The sequence below is a fragment of the Myxine glutinosa genome, chromosome 7 (assembly GCF_964187855.1).
Source record: "Myxine glutinosa chromosome 7, kmMyxGlut1.1, whole genome shotgun sequence".
NCBI lineage: Eukaryota > Metazoa > Chordata > Myxini > Myxiniformes > Myxinidae > Myxine > Myxine glutinosa.
The window spans coordinates 148,340,422-148,363,547 of NC_136267.1; the positions used below are offsets into that span (position 1 = coordinate 148,340,422).

The 23,126-nt window shown below is 48.0% G+C and overlaps 1 protein-coding gene across 6 annotated transcripts in view; it reads left to right on the top strand.

Moving 5' to 3' along the window:
- LOC137431736 (rho GTPase-activating protein 15) overlaps nt 1–23,126 on the top strand; it is a 246,576-nt gene that overhangs the window by 181,131 nt on the left and 42,319 nt on the right. For all 6 annotated transcript variants that reach the window (XM_068123376.2, XM_068123381.2, XM_068123380.2 and 3 more), the window contains 2 exons: nt 7,376–7,474; nt 7,650–7,727. In XM_068123376.2, the coding sequence (XP_067979477.1) occupies nt 7,376–7,474; nt 7,650–7,727 (177 nt within the window). The remainder of the gene's footprint in view (nt 1–7,375; nt 7,475–7,649; nt 7,728–23,126) is intronic.

A 23,126-nucleotide genomic window follows, 5' to 3' on the forward strand; every position in this document is an offset into this window, starting at 1 on the left:
CCTGTGTGAGTCAGTCTTGTCCCGTTTATCTGTGGTCTGTCGGGAATAAGATAAGTGTGTCTAAGTGCCTACCTTCCTATGCTGTACCTCTTGTCCTTGTAATCTAAACGTTCCGCATACAAATATTATAACCTCCTCCGGAGGTCTTGAGAACTGTACCCCTGGTGTCGTGTCATCTAACCCAGCCGTTGTGTCCTTTCCTTAATTGATTTAGCATAGCGCGATTTGGCCAACGTTCGAGTGGAATCGGGTAAACTGTGCAGACGCGGTCATACCAAACCGCTCGGTAAACTAACATCCAAAACCGCGTCTGTAACAATTGGTGTCGGGAAGTGGGATTCGATCCGGAGCGCGTTTCACGCGCTCGAAATTATAACAACGAAATTTAATTGTGTTTTACAAAAAAAAAAAAAAACCCGAATTTTGAAAGTCGCGCTATGGCAGACCAAGACGGCTGGGTTCCGGTAGAAGAGAGTGAGGCAGGGTCGATCCAGGACCAAAATGAGGGACAAGAGGAGAGCGAAGCAGTGAGGGTAGCAGATTCGCAAAATAGCGTCGTCGCGCACGAGGTTACGGGCGCGCGAAATGGCGCCTCGCACATGGCCACGGCGCCCACGCCCGCGACCGTAGTAGCGCCGCTGGTAGATTTGGACCTTTTTTTCATACAAATGAAGGCCCTTATGGCCCAGAATAGCGAGAAAATGAGGGAGGAAATGAGGGCTCAGAGTGAGCAATTAGGGGTAATGGGAAACCAAATGGGGGTAATGGGAAGCCAAATGGGGGTAATGGGGAACCGGATGGATGCTCAGGGTGAGCGATTGGAGGGCCAAATGGGGGTAATGGGGAACCGGATGGATGCTCAGGGTGAGCGATTGGAGGGCCAAATGGGGGTAATGGGGAACCGGATGGATGCTCAGGGTGAGCGATTGGAGGGCCAAATGGGGTCCAATAGCGAGAAATTGAGGGATGACATGGGGGCCCAGATCGGGGGGTTAGGGAGTAGAATAGAGGGATTAGACAATAGATTAGGGGAAATACAGGAGGGGTTAATGGGGGTAGAAAACAGAATGGCCGTTCAGGAGAATCAAATGGAAGGGATGAAAAAGGGGTTAGAGGGGTTAGAAAACAGTATGGAAGGCAAATTGAGGGACATGAGGGACCAAGCAGAAAGGGAAGTTAAACAAATGGGGCAGCAGATAGAGGAGGTCAGAATGGGGGTAGAAACCAAACTGGATGCTCACAGGGAGGAAATGGAGCAGATGAGGGTGGCATCTGGGCAGGAGATGCAAGTGATGGGAGAAGAGATCAGAAGAGGTGTGAGTGAGGAGGTCGGAGGAGTGCACGAGGAGGTGAGGCACTGTAAGGAGCACATGGAGAAGGAGGTGAGAAAGGGGACTGTAAAGTTACAAGGGGGCATAGAGGACCTGACGCAGGAGGTGGAACAGCTGACGGAGGGACAAAAAGGACTAACGGAGCAGGTTCAAAGGAACACTGCGGTATTAGGAGGGTTAAAAGCGACACAAAACGACATAAAAAACGACTTGATAGCGACAAAGAGGCAATGTCAGATGGTACGTGAGGGACTGACAACGAGGTTGGACGAGGTGATAGAGGTAATGGAGACGAAGGACCGGCAGGTGAGGACGCACATGGAAACGGTCAAGATAGCCTTGGAGGACGAGCTTGAGGAGACGTACCGGGAAATAAAAGAGGTGAAGCAGAAATTAGAAGAAGTGGAAGAAGGGGTGAGCGAAATTAAGAAGCGACGGAGAGGGGATAAGAAAGAGATAAAAGAGGAGATAAAAGAATTGGTCCAAAGTCTGTGTTTGGATCGTGATGATGTGCTCATTAACCGGATGAGGGATTCGCAGGTGATGGAGGAGAAGCGAAGAGGAAGAGGACCCGGTGTAAGTGGTGACCAATATGGTCGTGCGTATGATGCGCCAGGGGATTTAAGAAGCTTGGGGGTCGAGATAGACCCGGGTGTTCGTGAGAGGCCGTTGGTGAAGTGTGCGACAGGTCTGGTGTGCGAAAAAGGAGGTGTGCGAGAAAGTCCGACTCTGGGGTGTGTGAGGAAAAAGTGCGTGCCAAGGAGTGAGGGTGCTGGCGAGAGTGAGTCGGTCGTAGCGCGTGTGCGAGGGAGCACATGGAAGCGCGGTGTGGTAAGTGTTACAGAGGGTGTGACGGGAGAGTGTGCGCAAGACCATGCGCGAGAAAGGTGTGTAACGGACAGGTGCATGAGGAAAGAGTGCGCTGTCGGGAGTAAGGGTGAGTGCGTTGTCAAGAGTGGAGGTGAGAGTAGTAAGAGTGACACGGAGCGTGAGTTGGTTGTGACAGGTGAGAAAGGAAGCACACCTGGAATGGTAGAGCGTGAGTGGGAATGCACGCTGGAATTGGTAGTGAGGCACGTGGTTGGGTGTGCGAATGAGAGCACACCTGTGATTGTCACAGAGGAGGTGACAGAGGAGGGGGCGCGAAGAGGTGTGTTGGTGAGGTGTGCGACCAACGAATGTGTGCCAAAGTGTTCGGTGGTCAGGTGTGTGACCAAGGCTGTGAGTGGAATGAGTGTACCTGGGTGTGTAAGGAAAGGTCCGAGGAGCCTGGGAACGGCTGGATGTGTGAGCAAGGAACGGGCTGCGGGGTGTAAGCATGCAGGTGAAGCATCGACGTTAAACGGAGCAGCGGTTAGAACGACTTATAGCCGAATCGGGCCCTCGGTGCGTGCCGGGCCTCGCGTGGAACGGCCGCGTCCAGGCTCCACTAGGTGGAGCGGGCAGCTGGATAGGAAGGGTCGTCATGGCGACCACGTTTTGTTGAGACGTGCCGGCAGGTCGAGATCGGGACATTGGATGGCTCCACGCCGAGGTGGTGCGTGGGATCTCGGCCCGGGTAAACCTCCTTCCCTGCACCGAATGCGGGACGTGTCCAGCCGCTGGCACCAAACAACCCGCATTCATGGCTTGGCTTTACGAAGCCGGGCTTTGGATAGGAATTGGCGCACCGAGAGGCATTAGTGAGTAGACTGTGTGATGAGGTTAGTGTTTTGGCCCCAAAATTAGAGAAAAACAAAATTTGATGATTGGCAAAGGATTGGCAGTAATGATTGGCAGATGATGAGTAGTGATTGGCAAATTTTTGATTTGTTGAAATTTGATGTGCAAAATTGGTAGTGGGAGATGCCCGATGTGGTGGGATGGCAACTCTGTCATCCCTCACAAACGTGGGGCAAAGGAGCTATAGTTTATGGGGTGTATGGCAGTGAAAACTAGCCCGGGTGGGTTAGGATATTGATAGGGCCCTAGAAGATGACATTAGGTAACGTTAAGGTTTAGATAGTGACTGATACCTGTAGTGGGGACGCAGGTAGATTAGTATGGATGATAATGACGTGGGAGCGCATTAGTTTAAAGGGACGACTGGGAAGCGCAAGTTTCAGAGGGGAGTAGTTAGATGAGATGATGCTGTGTGAGAACTGGACAGGTGTGTGGAGCAGTGTATGAGTAGTGAGTGTTGTGGATCAGCGCGAATGCGCTTGGGGAGAGAAGGGTGCAGGCGGCACCAAGAGTGAGAGCACAGGTGTGCAAGTACAGGTGTGTGGAGAGAGTTGGAGTAAGTGGTACGGAGTGGTGTGCATGGTGCGAAGGTGTGAATGGGGGAAGAGTGGACCCCTATCACGGATACCCGGGGCGGGTCGTGTAAGTGTTAGGTAGAGGGAGGGTATAGGTAAATTGTGGTTGGATATTGGCATTTGTGGTGCGGTTGCAGAATGGTATTGCGGATGGGTGCATTAGTGTTGTGGAAATGGCTGGGCGTGTAGCCTGTTAGTATGTGTAGTTGGTTGGGCACTCCACCACTGTGAGGATGTCGGCCAGGTGAGGCCGCAGGTGGGCTCTGGGAGCCGTTAGTGTCAGTGGGGCCCGAGGATCCGGAGGACGGACCCGGGTAGCCCAGTGCCAGAGAGGGCACCGAGTGGGGAGAGCGCCAGAGGGCCTTCCCCAGGTAGTTAGGTTAGGGTAAGGAGCAGGTAAGCTCGGAGGCAACTGCAGTGGTGGAGGTGTGCAGGTGGGTAGACCGGCTAGGAGAGCTACACGTCGCAGCCCAGAAATTGTGCGAGGGCACCGATAGATGAATCGGGGGAGTGAGACCCCAAATTGAAAAGCACCACAGTTTGGTCAATGGGAATTGGTTTTTAGAACCCATAGTGTAAGTTGGCCAATGGATTGGCAGGGAAAGACCCCGGGTAATGTAAAGTTGTTAAAGGCATTTAGGAAATAGTTAGGATTGATGAACCTGTCGCACCATACGCAGCCACTTACCTGAGGTGGTGATGATGACTCCACACCTGTGTTTCTTTGTTCTGTGTGCAGGAAATGAGAATTGCTGTGTGGATTGGTGAGACGCATCACGACGTGGATGAGACATCGGGGTGATTCCATCTCTCCCTCCCTAGGAGGGACTGATGATGAATTGGTGATGGCAAATTATGATGTTGAGTTGGAGATGGCAAATTTTGATGAGAGTTGAAAATGGCAAATTTGATTGGTTAGGAGGGAGAGAAGACGAATTTGGTTTATGGGAGGAACGGGGAAGACAGTAGGGACGTTTGTTGATTTGTAAAGTAGATGTTTATGGGTAGTGTTGTGTTGTGTGGATACAGTAAGGGGTAAGGGAGGGGCAATGTAGGTTACCTGGTGGGGGTGGGGGGGGGGGCGTACGGTAGGAACGTACCTGTCTCACCTGGTTCCCATGTGCCCCTAGTGTGCATTACCTAATGTTGCGTGCACTTTTGCGCCCTTACCACCTTACTCACTTGTCTTTTCTTTTGTCTCCCACCTCCGAGGATCTGGCTTTGGGGCAGAGAGAGAGGAGAGAGAGGTGCTGGCTCCGCAGTTGTGGGCCTGCACTTTCGCTGCTTGCTGCCGGGATCGATACACCATATGGACCGCAATTTTTGTGGCCGCCCACCATGGACCGCAGTTCTCTTGCGGGCAAGCACCACCCGTGGATGGACCTATGGGTCAACGTGGCACCTATGCCATACAGGTGAACCACTAATAGTTGGCCCCCTGACGGCCACAATTTAGAAATGGACGCGGTTGGCGCCTTTCTTTATTTTTAAAGAAGCCAGAAGGCCAAGTGCACCACACGAAGGCAAGACCAGCGGCAGAACATCGGCCGGCTGCGACACCACCGGTGACTATAAACACTTTATTGGTGCACCGGATGGTGCTGACTGTACATGATGGGGTGGTGCTTTTGGTGCTTGGAAGGGGTGCTCTGCACATTATTAAAGGCCGTAAGGCCACAGAGCACTCGTGGGTTGGTGTATCGATGCTGGCATGCGTGCTCTCTCTATGCATAACATCTGCATGTGTTCCTCCAAAAACAGGTCCTGGATCGTAGTGTAAATATCAGTGTAGTCTTGTGTAAATAATGCTCCCTACCGGCTGTATGTTTAGTTTGAGAATTCTTTCCGCGATTCGGTTATCCTGTGGGTGTGTTTCTGTGAGGAGAAGGGTGCAACGTCGCAGGGGGACATATTTACTCAATTGTGAACATCTGTAAAACTGTCGCACTCAGGGTAGAGTTAATAGTAGAGGGAACTACATCTGAGTGCCACACTAATGTAGGTAAAGATTTATCGGGTCGGGACGCCCCGAGGTAGAGAAGGGTGCAATGTTGCGGATATGGGATTTGGCCTCCATCCATATCCGCTTGTAAATATTCCCCTATTTCCCCAATACTCCCCAACTATCCCCAATCCCCCATTCCCTAGTCCCATTGTCTGTAAACAACACTCTGTAGAACCGACCTTCCCCTTTTTCCCCCATTAAATGTCGTGCCCAGGTTCACCGCATCTCACGTAGACAACTATAGGACATCTTGCTCGTTATTCTTAGTCTATGTCAGTTAAGGACTCGTTTCCATTAATTCTGACTCTTCGTTGCACCAGAATGTGATTGTATGGCACCAGTAGTGAGTTTAGGACCTCCCCATACCTCCTCCCATCTTCCTCATGAAACTACAACAACAACAACAACTACAACAACAGCGCGCGGGGAGTGTGCGTCCTCACTCCGGCTTGGTTAGCCGCCATTGCCCATGTGCTCCGACGGGGTTACCACGAAGGGGCTGACTGTCAGCTCCTCGTCAAGGGCGGAGCCCGGTAACCCCCCCCGCACCCAATAAGAAGCGGCGGGCCGATTCCATCTGGGGCGGAGCTAACGAGCCGAGGGCGTGTCACTCCCCGCTGGATATACGCAGCGACTTACCGGAGGTGACGTCAGATGCGCCCCCAGCTTGAGGAGAAACAGACGCCACCTCCAGCGCGACGATACCTGCCTGCATCTTTTGGACCGCGCTATCCTGTCCCTGAGCCAAGGTGCACCTTGTGCTGTCCATCGACTACCTGCCCTTCCTTGCCATCAATCCCTGTGTGAGTCAGTCTTGTCCCGTTTATCTGTGGTCTGTCGGGAATAAGATAAGTGTGTCTAAGTGCCTACCTTCCTATGCTGTACCTCTTGTCCTTGTAATCTAAACGTTCCGCATACAAATATTATAACCTCCTCCGGAGGTCTTGAGAACTGTACCCCTGGTGTCGTGTCATCTAACCCAGCCGTTGTGTCCTTTCCTTAATTGATTTAGCATAGCGCGATTTGGCCAACGCTCGAGTGGAATCGGGTAAACTGTGTAGACGCGGTCATACCAAACCGCTCGGTAAACTAACATCCAAAACCGCGTCTGTAACAATATATACACATCGATCATTTATCATGAACCGGAAAATATAATAAATTACTGATATTTAGCGACTTGAAAGGTTCTTTATCAACAACTTATTTTCTCGTGCTTCTGCTGAACTGTCTGCAATGTGTATAAATCGAAGTCCCGAGTGTGAATCACAGGTGAGCCCGTCTTGATGTAATAAGCGATTGGGAACGTTTCAGAACCTGTGGGTAAATAACCCTTGGTAATTTCCCCAACAGTTTTCCGGACGACAGACTGCCGGTAGGGGACATGTATTGCAGAGCAATACTCAGAATGCTTGTTATTATTGCTAAATGAGTCTGTGAATGTTTGTGAAACCTCACTTGCATGGGCAACACAATTCAATTTCCCATATTTTAAAATAATAACATTGTTAAGCTTGCCTCGAGTATTACAAATTAAATTAGTTTTATTCAAACCATCAATATGCATTGCAATACAATTTGGCCACATTTAATAACATGCTTGTTGATACATACTGTAAACTGTGTGACTTCCCTGTCTAAGTATTTGGAATGACAACCATGCCAGCTTTTATATTGTTTTTATTGCTTGCAAAAGCCTTTTCAATATGAGGTCTTTTGTCTTTCATTGTTGGCCTTTCCAGAGCAAGTATTTGGCTGCCCTTTGGCCGAGTTGTGCAAGCGAGAGAACTGTACTGTGCCCAAGTTTGTACAGCTTTGTATAGAAGCCGTTGAGAAAAGAGGTAAGCAAGCTCGGCCTTAAGTGTCTCCTAAATGTTGCTTTTATGTTTACAAAAATCGCACAAATGTTCTTTGCTTGTCTTCTTGAGAATGTGATGAACCCAGTTGGAAATAATTACCATTTATTTGTCATCTTTATTTTCTTCAACTCCTCCCCCACCGCCACTTCTTTATCAGGCCTGGATGTTGATGGAATATACAGAGTCAGTGGAAACTTGGCAACAATACAGAAACTTAGGTTTGCAGTGGATCATGGTGAGATGAATGTTGTATGTTGCATTATGTGTAAACTGGGCTGTTTTGTGAAGTTAAATTATAAAGAAGTGTTGATGTCCATCTTAATTGATCTTACTTCTCAAAACAAAATACTGGTCACAACCTGTAACCAAATCTGGTAATGGGCTGATTGGGAAATGGGCATTAAAGCACTCTTAAAAGATGAACAGCACCATTGGGAAACCCATATTTAATGTGCTATTAATTTTTTTTACTCCACACCTCTCATCCATGACAGCCTCCACCACGGTTATATCAGAACAACCGGATTTGTCACACGGTCACGAATTGTTTCATTCCAATATGGGGCTGTTCAAAAATTAGGTAACGCTATTTATTTTATGGAGGCGCATACTGTGTGTGCTGACGGGCTTGATTAAACTGTACCAATAATTTTTATTCGACATTGATTAGACTTTTCGGGGGCACTCATCGTGAGTAACACTCGACTGAAACAAAGCCAGTGGAAATATGATGCAACAAACCTGTGCAGTGTTTAATCAGCAGAGGCCTACCAGAAAACCAAGTTGGCGGCCTTATTATTAGTCCCCTACCGGTGTACACCGGAGTGGACTATAGGTTTGCACTCCGTCCCTCCGTCTGTCCGTCTGTCAGTCCATCACGCAAAGAACAGTTTTCCGGACTTTTTTCTAAACTCTTAATGCTAATGATTTCAAACTTGGTACATGGTTTCTTCATGATAAGTTACAGATCAAGTTCGAACTTCACGACGTTTCGATCATTTTTGACAAAGTTATGACACTTTGAACTTTGGTAATTTCCCCAACAGTTTTCCGGACGACAGACTGCCGGTAGGGGAAATGTATTGCAGCGCAATACTCAGAATGCTTGTTTTGTCTGCTCTTCATGGTGGTTGGAATCGAGCAACAAAACATGAAGGGTAAAAAAGCCGCTTTATAAGCATTTGAAGATATATTATAAAGTGCCTTCAGAAAGTATTCACACCCCTTTACTTTTTCACATTTTGTTGTTACAGCTTGAACTAATAAAGCATTAAATTGAGATTTTTCTGTCACTGATGTACACATATCCCATAATGTCAGTGGAATTTTTTTTTTTTTAAACAAATTAATTAAAAATGAAAAGCTGAAACGTCTTGAGTCAATAAGCATTCAACCCATTTACTATGATACACAAAGTTGAACTCAGGTGCTGAACTCAATTTCCGTTGATCATCCTTGAGATGTCTCCATAACTTGATTGCAGTCCACCTGTGGCCAATTAAATTGATTGGACATGATTGAGAAAGAAACACACCTTTCTATACAAGGTCCCACAGTTGACAGTGCATGTCTGAGCAGAAACTCTTCATGAAGTCCAAGGAACTGTCCGTATAACTCCGAGATGGAATTGTGAGGAGGCATATATCTGGGAAAGGATATAAACAATTTCTCGAGTTTTGAAAGAGCACAGTGAGCTCCATCATTAGGAAATGGAAATAATATGAAACTTCCTAGACTCTTCCTCGAGCTGGCTGTCTGACCAAACTGGAAAGAAGGACCTTGGTCAGGGATGTGACCAAGAACCCAATGACAACTCTGACAGAATTGCAGTTTCTTGGCTGACATGAGAGAATCCGCCAGAAGGACAAGACTCTCTGCAGCACTTCACAAATCCAGCCCTTATGAGAGAGTGGCCAGACGGAAGCCACTCCTGAGGAAAGAAAAAAGTATTTGACAGCATGCCTGGAGTTTGCAAAAAAAACACGTGAAAGACAGAGCATGAGACAAAATATTCTGTGGTCTGATGAGATGAAAATTGAACTTGCCTGAATGCAATGTGCTACCTCTAGCGAAAACCGAGCACAGCTCATCACCCATCTAACGCCATCCTTACCGTGAAGCATGGTGGTAGCACCATCATGCTATGTGGATGCTTTTCAGCGGCAGGGACTGGGAGAGTTGTGCAGGTCGAGGTAACAACGAATGGAGCCAAATACAAGCAAATCCTTCAGGATAACCTGCTTCAGTGTGCAAAGACGTTGGACTGCAGCGCAGATTTCCGTTCCAACAGGACAATGACCCCAAGCATACAGCCAAAGCAACACTGGAATGGTTTCAGCACAAGGACGTGAAAGTCAATGAGACTCCAGACTTGAATCCCATTGAGAATATATGGAAAGACTTGAAGATTTCAAGGAAGAATGTGCGAAACTCTCCAAATCCAGATGTGCAAAGAAGAAGAAGAACCACCTTTAGAGGCCATTTTTCCCCGCAGAGCAGTTGTTGGCTTTTTTCGGGCACCGTGGTCCCCTTTTTGAAACAATGTTTTACGGCCGGATGCCCTTCCTGACGCCAACCCTTTTTGCCGCCTTCAACGACACAGGGAATCACTAGTGAGCTGGTACTCAATTTGCTGACCTCGGAAGGATGACAGGCTGAGGCAACACCCGTGGCGTTAATTCAGTGATCGACCGGGATTTAAGCCCAGGATCCGAGGATCCCAAGCCAGCACCCTAACCGCTAAGCCAACACCAGGCCACAGACATACTTATGTAAATGATACAGATCATTTACACCAAGCTGATACAGATATACGCAGGAAGACTCGTAGCTGCATTCGCTGCCAAAGGAGCTTCTACGACATATTGCTTCTGGGGGCTGAATACTTATGTTAATTATATTGTTATGAATTTGGTAATGCAACATCTAGAGCTAGGTAGATCTGAATAGGTAGGTATTCGGCTGTCGTGACAGGGACTCTACATGTAATAAGTTATTGATGTTCAGGCGGTTGTCGGGGTAAGATGTATGAGTGTGGATCTACCTGGAGATTCGAGTGTTAAATAGTGAGGGATTAAAGGTAACGCCCCTGTGAGTATCACCTAGTAATCAAACCTTTGTCCTTTATGGCACTGCAAACCACATAAACATTAGTTAGGTCCTTAGCGCAACATTAAATAATTCCCTTTCCCTGACAAGGACTTCGTATTAAATTGACAGGAAACCAGGTCAAAAACACCGCCACAAGTGGCCGCCACCGTGTACACCTCCAAGGCCTACAAACCTGGCCGGCACGTGTTATGCCGGGACCGCAGGGTGGCGGAGGGGGGAGATGTCAGGAGTCGCGGGAGGCTTTGATTGGCTGAGGAGTGCGCCAATGGGACGTCATCGGCCACCAATATAGGCGACGGTCGGACGCCATTTGAGTTGAGTCCAGAGTTGAGTTCGCGGAGTTCGAGTTGAGTTCGCGAAGTTGAGTTGAGTTCGTGGCAGACGCAGGCAGGCACCAGAGAGTTGAGCGGTGGTGGAGAGTTGGAGAGGACACGCCATTCCAGTCGCAGTCGAGTTCGAGCTTGGCAGTGAGCAATTGAGAAGCAAGTTGGAAGGACGAGACGTGCAGTCACACCTGCGTTCTCTCCGGTCCTGTCTTCGTGCTTTGTGTGGGGATCGACCTCGTGTGAAGCTGCTGGCTTGCGTTGGGTGCTTTGGAGCGTGGTGCACGGACCTGGTGGGCGGCGAGAGGATCGGAGCTTGGAGCAAGGCCTCGTGGGTGCATCGGGGCCGAGTGGTGCCGGGGTGGACGGCAAACAATACAAGACGACAAAGACAGATAAGCCGAGCTCCTTGTGTACATTTTACAAGACGTGTTATTTTCGTAATTAATCTCCCTCGTTTGTGTTTGCTGTCAGTCGTGTGGGGACGTCCCGATTTAGGTTTATTAGAGTTATTAGATTTACCGGCGGGCTTTTTCACTGGCTTTACTTTTCCTAATAAACCCTTATATTATTTTCTGTATATATTTGAACGCAGTTTTCCTGGGTGTTTGATTTTAATAGATAAGGTTGCGGAGCCTTCGCTGCGTCCCGCCATTCCGCGCGTTGGTGTTGAACTTGAGTCCGCCATTGAGTGTTCGCCTCGGGAGTTAAAGTCTCGCAAATCGGTCATCCGTAACTGTGGTGTTAATCACGGTTACGCGACAAGTGGTGTCAGGAGTGTAGGATTTGAACCCGTCGGACAAATTTTTTTGTCCGCGGCGAGACATCGACACGGTCGGACAAATTTTTTTGTCCGCGGGGCGACATCGACACGGTCGGGCGTACATTGCGCCCGACGTTCGAACGCAAAATTGTTATAGGCGAGGCGGAGAAATTTAGTAATCAATTGGGCATACGGAGTGCGATATCGCGTCTTCGTCAAATTTAAATTGTGTTACTGGAATTATTAAAATAAATACGCGCGCGGGAAACAATCTTCCGGAAAGCGGATGTCGGAAATTGACGAGATGGAAGTACGCAGCGAGGCCTCCGTCAGCGTCGGGAGTGAGCCGGAAATGGGGGATAAGGAGGATAGCGTTGGAACTTTCCCCGCCGCTGGGACGGCCCCGATAGATCTCCAGACCATAGTAAATTTAATAAATGCTCAGAGGGCCGATAGTGAGCGATTGGGAAAGCAGATGGGAGACATGAGGGCTCAGAGTGAGCGATTGGAGAACCAAATGGGGGTAATGAGGGACGAAGCGAGGGGTACCGGTGAGAAGTTAGACAATAATTTTGAGGAGTTAGACAAGAAAATCGGGAAGTTAGACAATAATTTTGAGGGGTTAGACAACGGGATAAAAGAGGTGAAAAATGGGTTAATGGGGGTAGAAAATAGAATGGCTGCCCAGGAGAATCAGATAGAGGGAGTGAAAAATGGGTTAGAGGGGTTAGAAAACAGTATGGAAGGAAAAATTGGGGAAATGGCACAGCAGCTGGGGGAACGAATTGATGGCATAGAAGGGAGAGTGCAAAACCAAATTACGGACAGACTGGGGAAATTTGAGGGTAAAGTAGAAACTCAAATGGGGGCACAGGAGAAGCCAAAGGTGGCAAAAATTGAATCGGAACGGGGGGAAGCTAGATTGGGAACAGGAGAGAGTACGGCCCATGCAGATGTGCATGTTGCTCACGAGCAGGGAATTGCACCGGGAATGGCAAAATTGGGAATTGCACAGGGAATGGCAATTGAAGTAAATGGGGAGACTGCAGGTGCAGAGGTGGACGGGGAATGTCCACAGGTGGATGGGGAATGTGTACAGGTAGATGGGGAATGCCTGCAGGTAAACGTGGAGTGTCCACAGGTGAGCGGGGAAGGAAATTTGGAATGTGAGAGTTGTAATGGGGAATGTTTCCCACATTCTGGCCTGGTTGTTTATCGGGACCGTGTGGATGTCACAACACCCCAACCGGGGGATGAATTTGGAATTGTGCAGCACCAGGGCGGTGGTGCGGAGCAAGAGGGGGTAGAGTTTTTGGGGGTCCGTGCAATGGAGCCGGACCAGGTATTTATTGGGGATATCGATCAAAGCCTGGCGGGGCCAGGAATGATTTGTGGAAATGATGATGATGAGGATGATTTGATCCAGCGGCTGGAGACCTGTGACAGTCCCATGGAGGTAGAGCTTGTTCAGGCCCAAAGGAGTCTGGGGGAAGAGGTGAGTTGGTCCGAGGAGGTGGTTGGAATGACCGAGGGGACGCTCACTGTACACTGCTATTTGGAAACAGAGGCTCCAAAATTGGACAACCAGTTGGGGGAGTGTGTTGGCTCCGGGCTGGATTTGGATCTTGGAGGATCGGGAGATAGAGCTTCTGGAGATTTGGTCCCTGTAGGGAATTTGGATCAACTGCAGGGAGGGGCAGAACAACCGGTGGTAGAGGTTGTTCCCTGCAGCTGCGGTTTGGCGGTGGGAATGAAAATTTGTAAAATAAAATTTAAAATAAAATTACAATGGGAACTTGATTTGGAGCAGCCATGGTTGGGATTGGTCCCCGGGTTGCGGGATCTGGATATGGAGAGGTCATGGGTGATGGCCTCGGGCAAAAGTTGCCCCTTTCAAAATTTGGGTATGCCGGCCAGCTGGGGGGCTGTGATGGCGAGATTTGGACGTGGGTCCAGCCTTGGGTGTCGAGGTACGACCTGGGTCCCACGGGGGGTCTGGTGGAGTGTGGCGTCCCTTGTCCGTCGGGGCGCCGTCCGAGCTGGTGGCTCGGGCCGGCAGGGTCACCGGACCCTGGTGGGGGTTAAGACCTCCAGGGAGGTCCGAGGTGGTTTCTCAAGCCTGGGATGGCAAATATTGAGGACCACTGGGGGGAGGTGTTGTGGGTCGCGCTTTGGTGGTGGCACCGCAGATGGCCAGCTTGGGCCTGATGTAGTGATCACCCGGGCATACGACCTGACACCCTCTCCCTGAGACTTTGGGACAACTGGCATGTGATGACCTGCCATGCCGTGTTGGTCGATGGACGCGGGTCAAACCGAATGGACAGGGATGGAGATAGCCTGCCGGACAACCATTGGGGCATCTGTGGAACGTGATGGTGTGAGTGACCTTCCACAGATGCTCCGTTATGATTTATGGACTCTCGGGTTGGGAAGAGAGCCATGGGGATGTGAATCGGGAGATGTGTAACGAGCCGAGCATATGGGCCATGCTCGGCTGGCATGTGTATGGCAAAGCATCCTTCTTTGGTGAGGTTAGTGAAATGTGATAAATGTTTAGCATGGGTAATCTGTGGGTTAGATGGAAATTTAAGGGTGGATTTAGAAATGCCATGGTGGACACTGTACAGTGACGCCATTATTGATCCAGGTGTGTAGACCAAAGTGTTGGAGGCTGTGATGAAATTAATAGGGTAGCAAGACACAGCTTTCATCTGGTTGCGGGGGCAACTGTGCTGATATTTGGGACGCGGGATGATGGGGATGTAGTTGTGTAGCCTGAGGGTCAACGTGGTGCTGTGCGTGTCCGAGGTGTGTGGACCATGTCTTCTGGGTGGGTCTCCTGGTGGAGCATGGCTGTTGACTGGACCTTGGTGTGGTCAAGTGTGGGTGAGCACTGGGGGGCTGCAGTTCTGTAGTCGGACTGGGGGATGATGGGGAGGTGCAGGGGGACGTGGCTGTAGGGATGCCACGCACTGCGACCGTGCCCCCCAGGGCCGAGGTTGTGTGTGCGGTAGTGTGTGTTTTGGCAGCAAGTGCTCACCACATTGGCCAGCTGGGGCTGCTGCAGCTGTGTTCCTCGCAGGGGGGGCCGAAGGATGGATGGTGGGTCGCACCCTTATGGACACTCATGGGCCATGTTGGCGTTTTGACTGCTCACCTTGTCCCGGTGACCCTTGCACGGTAGAGGTGCAGAGCTGTCGTGGCCACAGGTAGTTGTGTAGTGATGATCACCGTTGGATGCGGATCCACATACCTGCCAGTGTAGTGGGGACAAAAGAGAAATTTGGAAGTATTTGGTAGGCCCAATGTGAAATTTTGGGATTGTGAAGGGTGGATGACACTCTTGGACCTGACCAACCTGCAACTACCTGCACTTGAGGTGAGTGTTTTGAGGAGTACTGTCCCAGGCTTCAGGATTTGCTTTGGGAAATTGGGGACATGTAATTTGGAGTTGGGAGGCGGGTGAGAGTGATGACATGGCCGGTGAGGGGATGGAATGGGAGCCACAGTGTCTTGTGGGTGGCGTATGTTTTTGTATTGTGGTTAGGTGTTTTGATGTGGTCGTGAGAGTGGAACCTGGAGAGTGAGTGATGATTATTGGAGATAATGAGGGGCGATAAATTGTGCTTTTTGGAAATGTGCTAATGGAAATGTGTAAGGATTCAATGATTCGAACTGTGAATGGGATTTCACATTGGCAGGCCATGGCAAGCCTTGTAACACCTTTTACACCATCTATGAATTGTACTGAATTGTGCTGAGTTGTGTGGAGAATTGAATGGCAGCGGGGGAGGAAGTGTGTTTTGGGGACCATGGGTGGGGAAGGTGTGTGTGTCCGCAGGTACAGAGCAAGCTCTGAGGAGCGATGCCTGCGGGCCCCCCTCTGCGGCAATTACCCCTGGCAGCCGGTGGTAACTGGAAATTGGAGCTCGTCGGTGGAGGGTCTGGTTGGGCGCCGCGGGGTGAGGAAGTCCCCCGGTGACCCGTGTTGCTGCGCGAAAGCAGGAGGCAAAGGAGCCTGGTGTGTGTGGAGACCCTCACCGGCGAGGTAACGGCGAAAAGGGGCTGTTGGGCTGTCATGGGGCCAAGAGGTAAAGGGGGGGGGGGGCAATGAACTTGTAAGTCGGTTGACTTGTTTTTGGGACTGCGGGCACCACAGCCTGATGTGCCCCCCACCATCTTTTTGTGCGGTACCTCCCCGCTGCCTAGTTGAGGAATGCACACACACGTGAATGACATCAATGCCATGGTCCTGCAGGGGGTGTATTGAAATAAGTGCTTTGTTGATTTTTGAAATGCCTTGATGACCTATGGAATGAGAATGAGTGGTTAAGGGGTCTGTGTTGCATGAATGTGGGCGAAATCCACCGAGCCGTGTCACTCACCTGTAACATCTGGACAGGGCCCGTGGAAATTTAGTGGGATACATTGGGGATGGCCCCGCAGGTAAGGTTGTGTCTTGTGGCATCCACCGGGGGACGCGGTCTGTAGACCGGGGTATGTACAAAGGTTAGAGTTTTGAGTTTGGAAAGATGGTTAAGTTTTGTGGTTAAGTTAGCGTTGTGTGTTGTTGTTTCCTCCCTCCACAGGAACAACGAAGAAGATGTACATACTTGCATGATGGTTAAGGGGTTCAGCATGTTAAGGAAGTGTAGGTAGGTAGTCCGACTCACTTCCCACAGCCCTTCCTGATTTATTTCATAGGTTAATTAAGTGTGTGACAGTAAGTGTTAAGGCTGGAATGGTAGCCCTGCGGTGAACCTTGCAGGAGCTACGGTTCCAGGGGGGGGGCTGTGTTATGAATTTGGTAATGCAACATCTAGAGCTAGGTAGATCTGAATAGGTAGGTATTCGGCTGTCGTGACAGGGACTCTACATGTAATAAGTTATTGATGTTCAGGCGGTTGTCGGGGTAAGATGTATGAGTGTGGATCTACCTGGAGATTCGAGTGTTAAATAGTGAGGGATTAAAGGTAACGCCCCTGTGAGTATCACCTAGTAATCAAACCTTTGTCCTTTATGGCACTGCAAACCACATAAACATTAGTTAGGTCCTTAGCGCAACATTAAATAATTCCCTTTCCCTGACAAGGACTTCGTATTAAATTGACAGGAAACCAGGTCAAAAACACCGCCACAAGTGGCCGCCACCGTGTACACCTCCAAGGCCTACAAACCTGGCCGGCACGTGTTATGCCGGGACCGCAGGGTGGCGGAGGGGGGGAGATGTCAGGAGTCGCGGGAGGCTTTGATTGGCTGAGGAGTGCGCCAATGGGACGTCATCGGCCACCAATATAGGCGACGGTCGGACGCCATTTGAGTTGAGTCCAGAGTTGAGTTCGCGGAGTTCGAGTTGAGTTCGCGAAGTTGAGTTGAGTTCGTGGCAGACGCAGGCAGGCACCAGAGAGTTGAGCGGTGGTGGAGAGTTGGAGAGGACACGCCATTCCAGTCGCAGTCGAGTTCGAGCTTGGCAGTGAGCAATTGAGAAGCAAGTTGGAAGGACGAGACGTGCAGTCACACCTGCGTTCTCTCCGGTCCTGTCTTCGTGCTTTGTGTGGGGATCGACCTCGTGTGAAGCTGCTGGCTTGCGTTGGGTGCTTTGGAGCGTGGTGCACGGACCTGGTGGGCGGCGAGAGGATCGGAGCTTGGAGCAAGGCCTCGTGGGTGCATCGGGGCCGAGCGGTGCCGGGGTGGACGGCAAACAATACAAGACGACAAAGACAGATAAGCCGAGCTCCTTGTGTACATTTTACAAGACGTGTTATTTTCGTAATTAATCTCCCTCGTTTGTGTTTGCTGTCAGTCGTGTGGGGACGTCCCGATTTAGGTTTATTAGAGTTATTAGATTTACCGGCGGGCTTTTTCACTGGCTTTACTTTTCCTAATAAACCCTTATATTATTTTCTGTATATATTTGAACGCAGTTTTCCTGGGTGTTTGATTTTAATAGATAAGGTTGCGGAGCCTTCGCTGCGTCCCGCCATTCCGTGCGTTGGTGTTGAACTTGAGTCCGCCATTGAGTGTTCGCCTCGGGAGTTAAAGTCTCGCAAATCGGTCATCCGTAACTGTGGTGTTAATCACGGTTACGCGACAATATATTTCTGAATTTCATTTTCAATATATTTGTAAAAATTTATAAAATATGTTTTCACTTTGTAATTACTGTATTTTGTGCCCAAGGAATTTTTGCTCAATTACAATGCTTTGAGCTTGAATGCCAAGAAGGCAGTTGTAGATCACACAAGAAACAAGAAAAATAGCAATCAGAGATTGCAAGCCCTCGCCAAGATGTATTTTCAGTGGTTTTTAAGGCGTTTGTGTTAAAACAAATATGGAGGTTGAACCACGTGACCGATGACGTCATCATCATTTTCTTTCCTCCACCAGTTTATGCCAACATGGTGCTCAATAAATTTCATCTTGATAGGATGAAGTTTTGTACTTGTCGAATTATGACGTCATAATGGAGGCGCCTATGACGTCATCATTAACATATTTTATTCCCCATGGAGAGTTCTTTACAATGAGCCATGTCTCAATTTTTTCGATTCAGTGCTTTTGGAGATATGGAGGTGCAAATATTTTCGGTTTTTCCAAGATGGCGGCCAAACCACGTGACCTATGACGTCATAATTATCATTAAAGAATTATACAGGTGGAGTTGCACCTATGGTGAAAATTTCCTGTCAATCGGACCAACGGTTGCAGAGAAAATCATATTTATCCTGTGCGGACAAACAAACAGACAAACAAACAGCCAAACAAAGAGACAAACAGATGAAAAATCGGTCAGAGTACCGGAATGTACTTTTTGCCGGAATGTACTTTTTTTTATCGGCATTTTGGATCACGTTTTTCGGTTTTTCCAAGATGGCGGCCGAACCCCGTGACCGATGACGTCATCATTATTTTTTTCTCCACCAGTTTATGCCTACATGGCGCTCAAATAATTGCATCTTGATTGGATGAAGTTTTGTACTTGTCGAATTATCGAATTATGACGTCATAATGGGGACCTTGGGCCGAGAGAGTTAAAAATTGGGCACAGTCTATTCCAGGGCAAGACAAATATGTGTGTAAAGTATGGCGATTCTATGTGCAATGGTGTAGACGTAGTACGACAGACAGACAGAGACCAACCAACCAACCAACATACTTGCTGGAATCTTTTCCGGCAAGTAACAAACAAACGGACTCAAATGCAATATCCTCTCCTCAGGCGAGGGTAATAATTTGAAATAGGAAACAACATGTTCCTGTTTTGCATTTGAGTACCCTGGAGGAAGAGGATGCTTGGGAATAAAACCTGATATCTGAGTGGTATCTTCAGACGTTGAATGGATAATGGTGGTGCAGGGGTTTTTTTTTTGTGAGATTTGAGCTGATGTGATCTGACAGCAGTTCTGTCCAGCATCCAATGTACCATGGTTAGGCAGTGGAGCCTGGGAGACAAGAGTGAAATACTCCAGCAGCACACATCGTTTCTTTCATGTTAGATTGACGAAGACAATGGAATCATTCCTGTTGGTGCAGGAAGGGTGTCGGAGCGAACCCCATTCAATGTACAATGTCCGCCGAGTGGCTTCATCAAAAATGTAGTGGTCTGAGAGGGTCAATAACCAGTGTGGCAGCTACATTCAAGTGTAAGGTGTGCAGAGAGGGAGCTGCAGATGGAGGAAATGTTGAGTTGAATCTTGGAGACGGCGTGAAGCTGGAAGGTGTGAAAACATTTTGCTAACTAGGAGACGTGCTGAATGGAGAAGGTGGATCAGACTCTGCAACGGTTGTGAGAGTGAGATGTGCATGGAAGAAGTTTCAGGAACTGAGTGGCGTGCTGACGAGGAGGGGAGTGTCGTTGAAGCTGAAGTGAAAGGTGTATGCTGCATGTGTGAGAAGTGTTATGATTTATGGGAGCGAGACATGAGTAATGAACGCAGAAACGAAGGATGGAAAGGGTGGAAATGCGAATGGTTCGGTGGATGTGTGGAATTTCGTTGAGAGAGAGAGAGAGGAAGCCAAATGATTAATTGCGAAAAATGATGGGAATAGAGCCTGTGATGGATGCTGTGAAGAGAAACAGGTTGAGATGGTTTGGTTATGTGTTGAGGAAGGATGAAAGTGACTGGTTGAGAAGAGTGATGGAAATGAATGAATAAGGAAGTAGAGGATGGGGAAGACCGAGAAAGACTTGGCTAAAGGTGGTGGAAGAAGAAATGCGGGCAAGGGAGTTAACAAGGGGGGATGTAGAAAATAGGGCAAAATGGAGAATATTGGCATGGGGCCCGCAAGGCTAACCCCCGCTCTAGCAGGGAAAATGGACTTAAAATGCCTGTTGTTGTTGTTGTTGTACAAGGACCGTCTCCATGTTTATGTTGATGTTCATTTTCAGTCCAATTTGCTGTTATTATGCTTATATATTTATTCTTCGCCACCATCTACAAATTCTGTATCTGAATGCATGGCCGATTTGACCCTTGGCACTACCAACACAACACATCTGCTCAATTTGGTGGAGATTGGCACAGCCCAGTTTTTTAAGCGGTGAAGCCGCTTCAATATTTAGCTGCAGTCACGTGAAAAAGTAAGTACACCCCATGTAAAGTTTTGACCGTTTCAACATATTTCAACATTACAGCTATTTGATCTTCATTTCAACAATATTGATAGATAAAGGTGATATAATATAACAAATATCATGAAACATTTACATTTTGTAGTCCATTGTATAATTTAAATAAACAAATGCAAATTTCGCATGTGGAAAAAGGAAGTACACTTTTGGCTCTAATAGGTGGTGTTGCCCCCTTTGGCCGAAACAACCTCAAGTAGGCCTTTCTTATAACTGTCTACCAGTCTCTGACATCGACTGGGAGAAATTTTTGCCCACTCCTCCATGCAGAATTCTTTCAGCTGTGCGATGTTTGAGGGGTTTCTTGCATGCACAGCTCGTTTCAAATCCCCCCACAACATCTCGATGGGATTTCGATCCGGGCTTTGACTTGGCCATTCCAGAACCCTCCATTTCTTTCTTTTCAGCCATTCCTTGGTGGATTTACTGGTACTAGCAACGGTACCCGCACTACGGGTGGGGCTTCAATTGGGAAGCCGAAATGAAAAGGCAAAAATATCAGAAATTCAAGGCAGAATTTTTTTATTTTAATCGATTCAGATAAACATCCGTCAAATAATATCACACGTAAATCATCAAAATCAAAACAGTATCTTTAGAATTTCAATAAAAGCCACATCACTGTTCATATCACTGTGAATTGTGATTGTGTTTCATTGTGATGTTTGTGCGGTGACGGGCGGTGTGTACAAAGGGCAAGGACTTAATCAACGCGAGCTGATGACTCGCGCTTACTGGAAAATCCTCGTTCGTGGGACACTGTCTCAAGCCCCAGTCCCCATCACGGATGGGGCTCAGCGGTTTACCCAAGTCTGACGGCGAAGGGCAAGGTACACGCTGGCGCGTCCAGTGTAGCGCGTGCGGCCCGGACATCGAAGGGCATTAAACGTTGATTAAACATTAAACGTTCATTAAAGGATTACGAAACGAAAAACATTACGAAATTACGTTCACACCGTCACGTCAAACACTACCGTAAACACATACATCGTCACAACATCGTCACAATGAGAACATCGTCACAATGAACGTTATGCGAACGCGAATGTTATGCGGGAGTCCAAACCTGAGAATGCTGGAGACCAAAGCTGAAATTGGGAAAACTAAATAGCCTATTTTTCTCCCAGGGTCCCAGGTTACCCACCCAAAATATCTTTGCGATCGGTTCAGCAGTTTTTACGGTACCTTCAAACAGACAGACAGACGGACATTTGGTGAATTATAGTAAGATGTTTAGGGTCATTGTCATGTTGCAAGGTCCATCTTCGGTTGAGCTTCAACTCTCCGACAGATGGCCTCACATTATCCTCAAGCACCCTCTGGTACAATGAAGAATTCATAGTGGATTCTATGATTGTGAGCTGCCCAAGCCCTGATGCAGCAAAGCTGCCCCAAACCATAATATTTCCACCACCATGCTTTACAGTGGGTATCAGGTTCTTGTGGTCAAATGCTGTCTTTGGTTTTCGCCAAACATGTCTTCTGGTACTGTGGCCAAATAGCTCTACCTTTGACTCATCTGTCCAAAGCACATTGTTCCAGAAGTGCTGGTCTTTGCCTAGGTGTTCGTTGGCAAACTTTAGTCTTGCCCTGATGTTCTTTCTGGACAGCAAAGGTTTCCTACTGGCACACCCCCCATGTAGATCAAATTTGTGCAGCCTCTTTCTAATGGTAGACTCGTGCACTTTGACATCAACAGTGGCAAGAGCTACCTGTAGGTCCCGTGATGACATTCTGGGGTTCTTAGAGACTTCTTTCAGCATCTTGCGGTCTGCTCTCGGGCTGAACTTGCTGGGGCGGCCTGGCCTGAACAAGTTGGCAGTTGTTTGGTATCTTCTCCACTTGTAGATGATCTTCCGGACAGTCGAATGATTGATTTCAAATTGTTTGGAGATCTTTTTAAATCCCTTCTCAGACTCGTAGGCATCTATGACCTTCTTTCTGAAGGTCTCAGAGAGCTCTTTTGATCTAGGCATGGTGACGCCACACACTTCAACAACAAAGAGCAAACCAAACGAAATGTCAGGTTTAAATAAGACAGGTTCCTCCAAGATCCTCTCTTACGATGTTCTAATCATTTGCACCTGAGCTGGTGCACCTGATTCTAATTTTAGGTATTTGAAGTAGTGATAAATGTAGGGGTGTACTTACTTTTTCCACATGCAAAATTCGCATTTATGTTTATTTAAATTATACAATGGACTACAAAATGTAAATGTTTCATGATATTTGTTATATTATATCACCTTTATCTATCAATATTGTTTCAATAAAGATCAAATAGTTGTATGTTGAAATATGTTGAAAAAGTCAAAACTTTACATGGTGTGTACTTACTTTTTCACGTGACTGTCTGTCCTTCCTTCCATCCGCCCATCACAAATGAAGAACCTTTCTAACCCACCGTTTTTTATTCCAAAGGGTTCTAAAGTGTAATTCTAGAGGGTTCTAATGGGTAATTATAAAGGGTAATTATAATGGGTTCTAAAGGGTAATTCTAATGAGTTTGAAAGGGCAATTACCCTCGCCAGAGGAGAGGATATTGCATTTGAGTCCGTTTGTCTGTTTGTTTGTCTGCACAGAATAAATATGATTTTCTCTGCAACTGTTGGTCCGATTGACAGGAAATTTTCACCATAGGTACAACTCCGCCTGCATAATTTTTTAATAACTATGACGTCATAGGTCGCTGGTTTGGCCGCCATCTTGGAAAAATCGAAAAACTTTGCACCTCTATTTTGGAAAGTGCTGAATATAAAAAATTAAGACATGGCTCATTGTAAAGAACTCTCCATGGGGAATAAA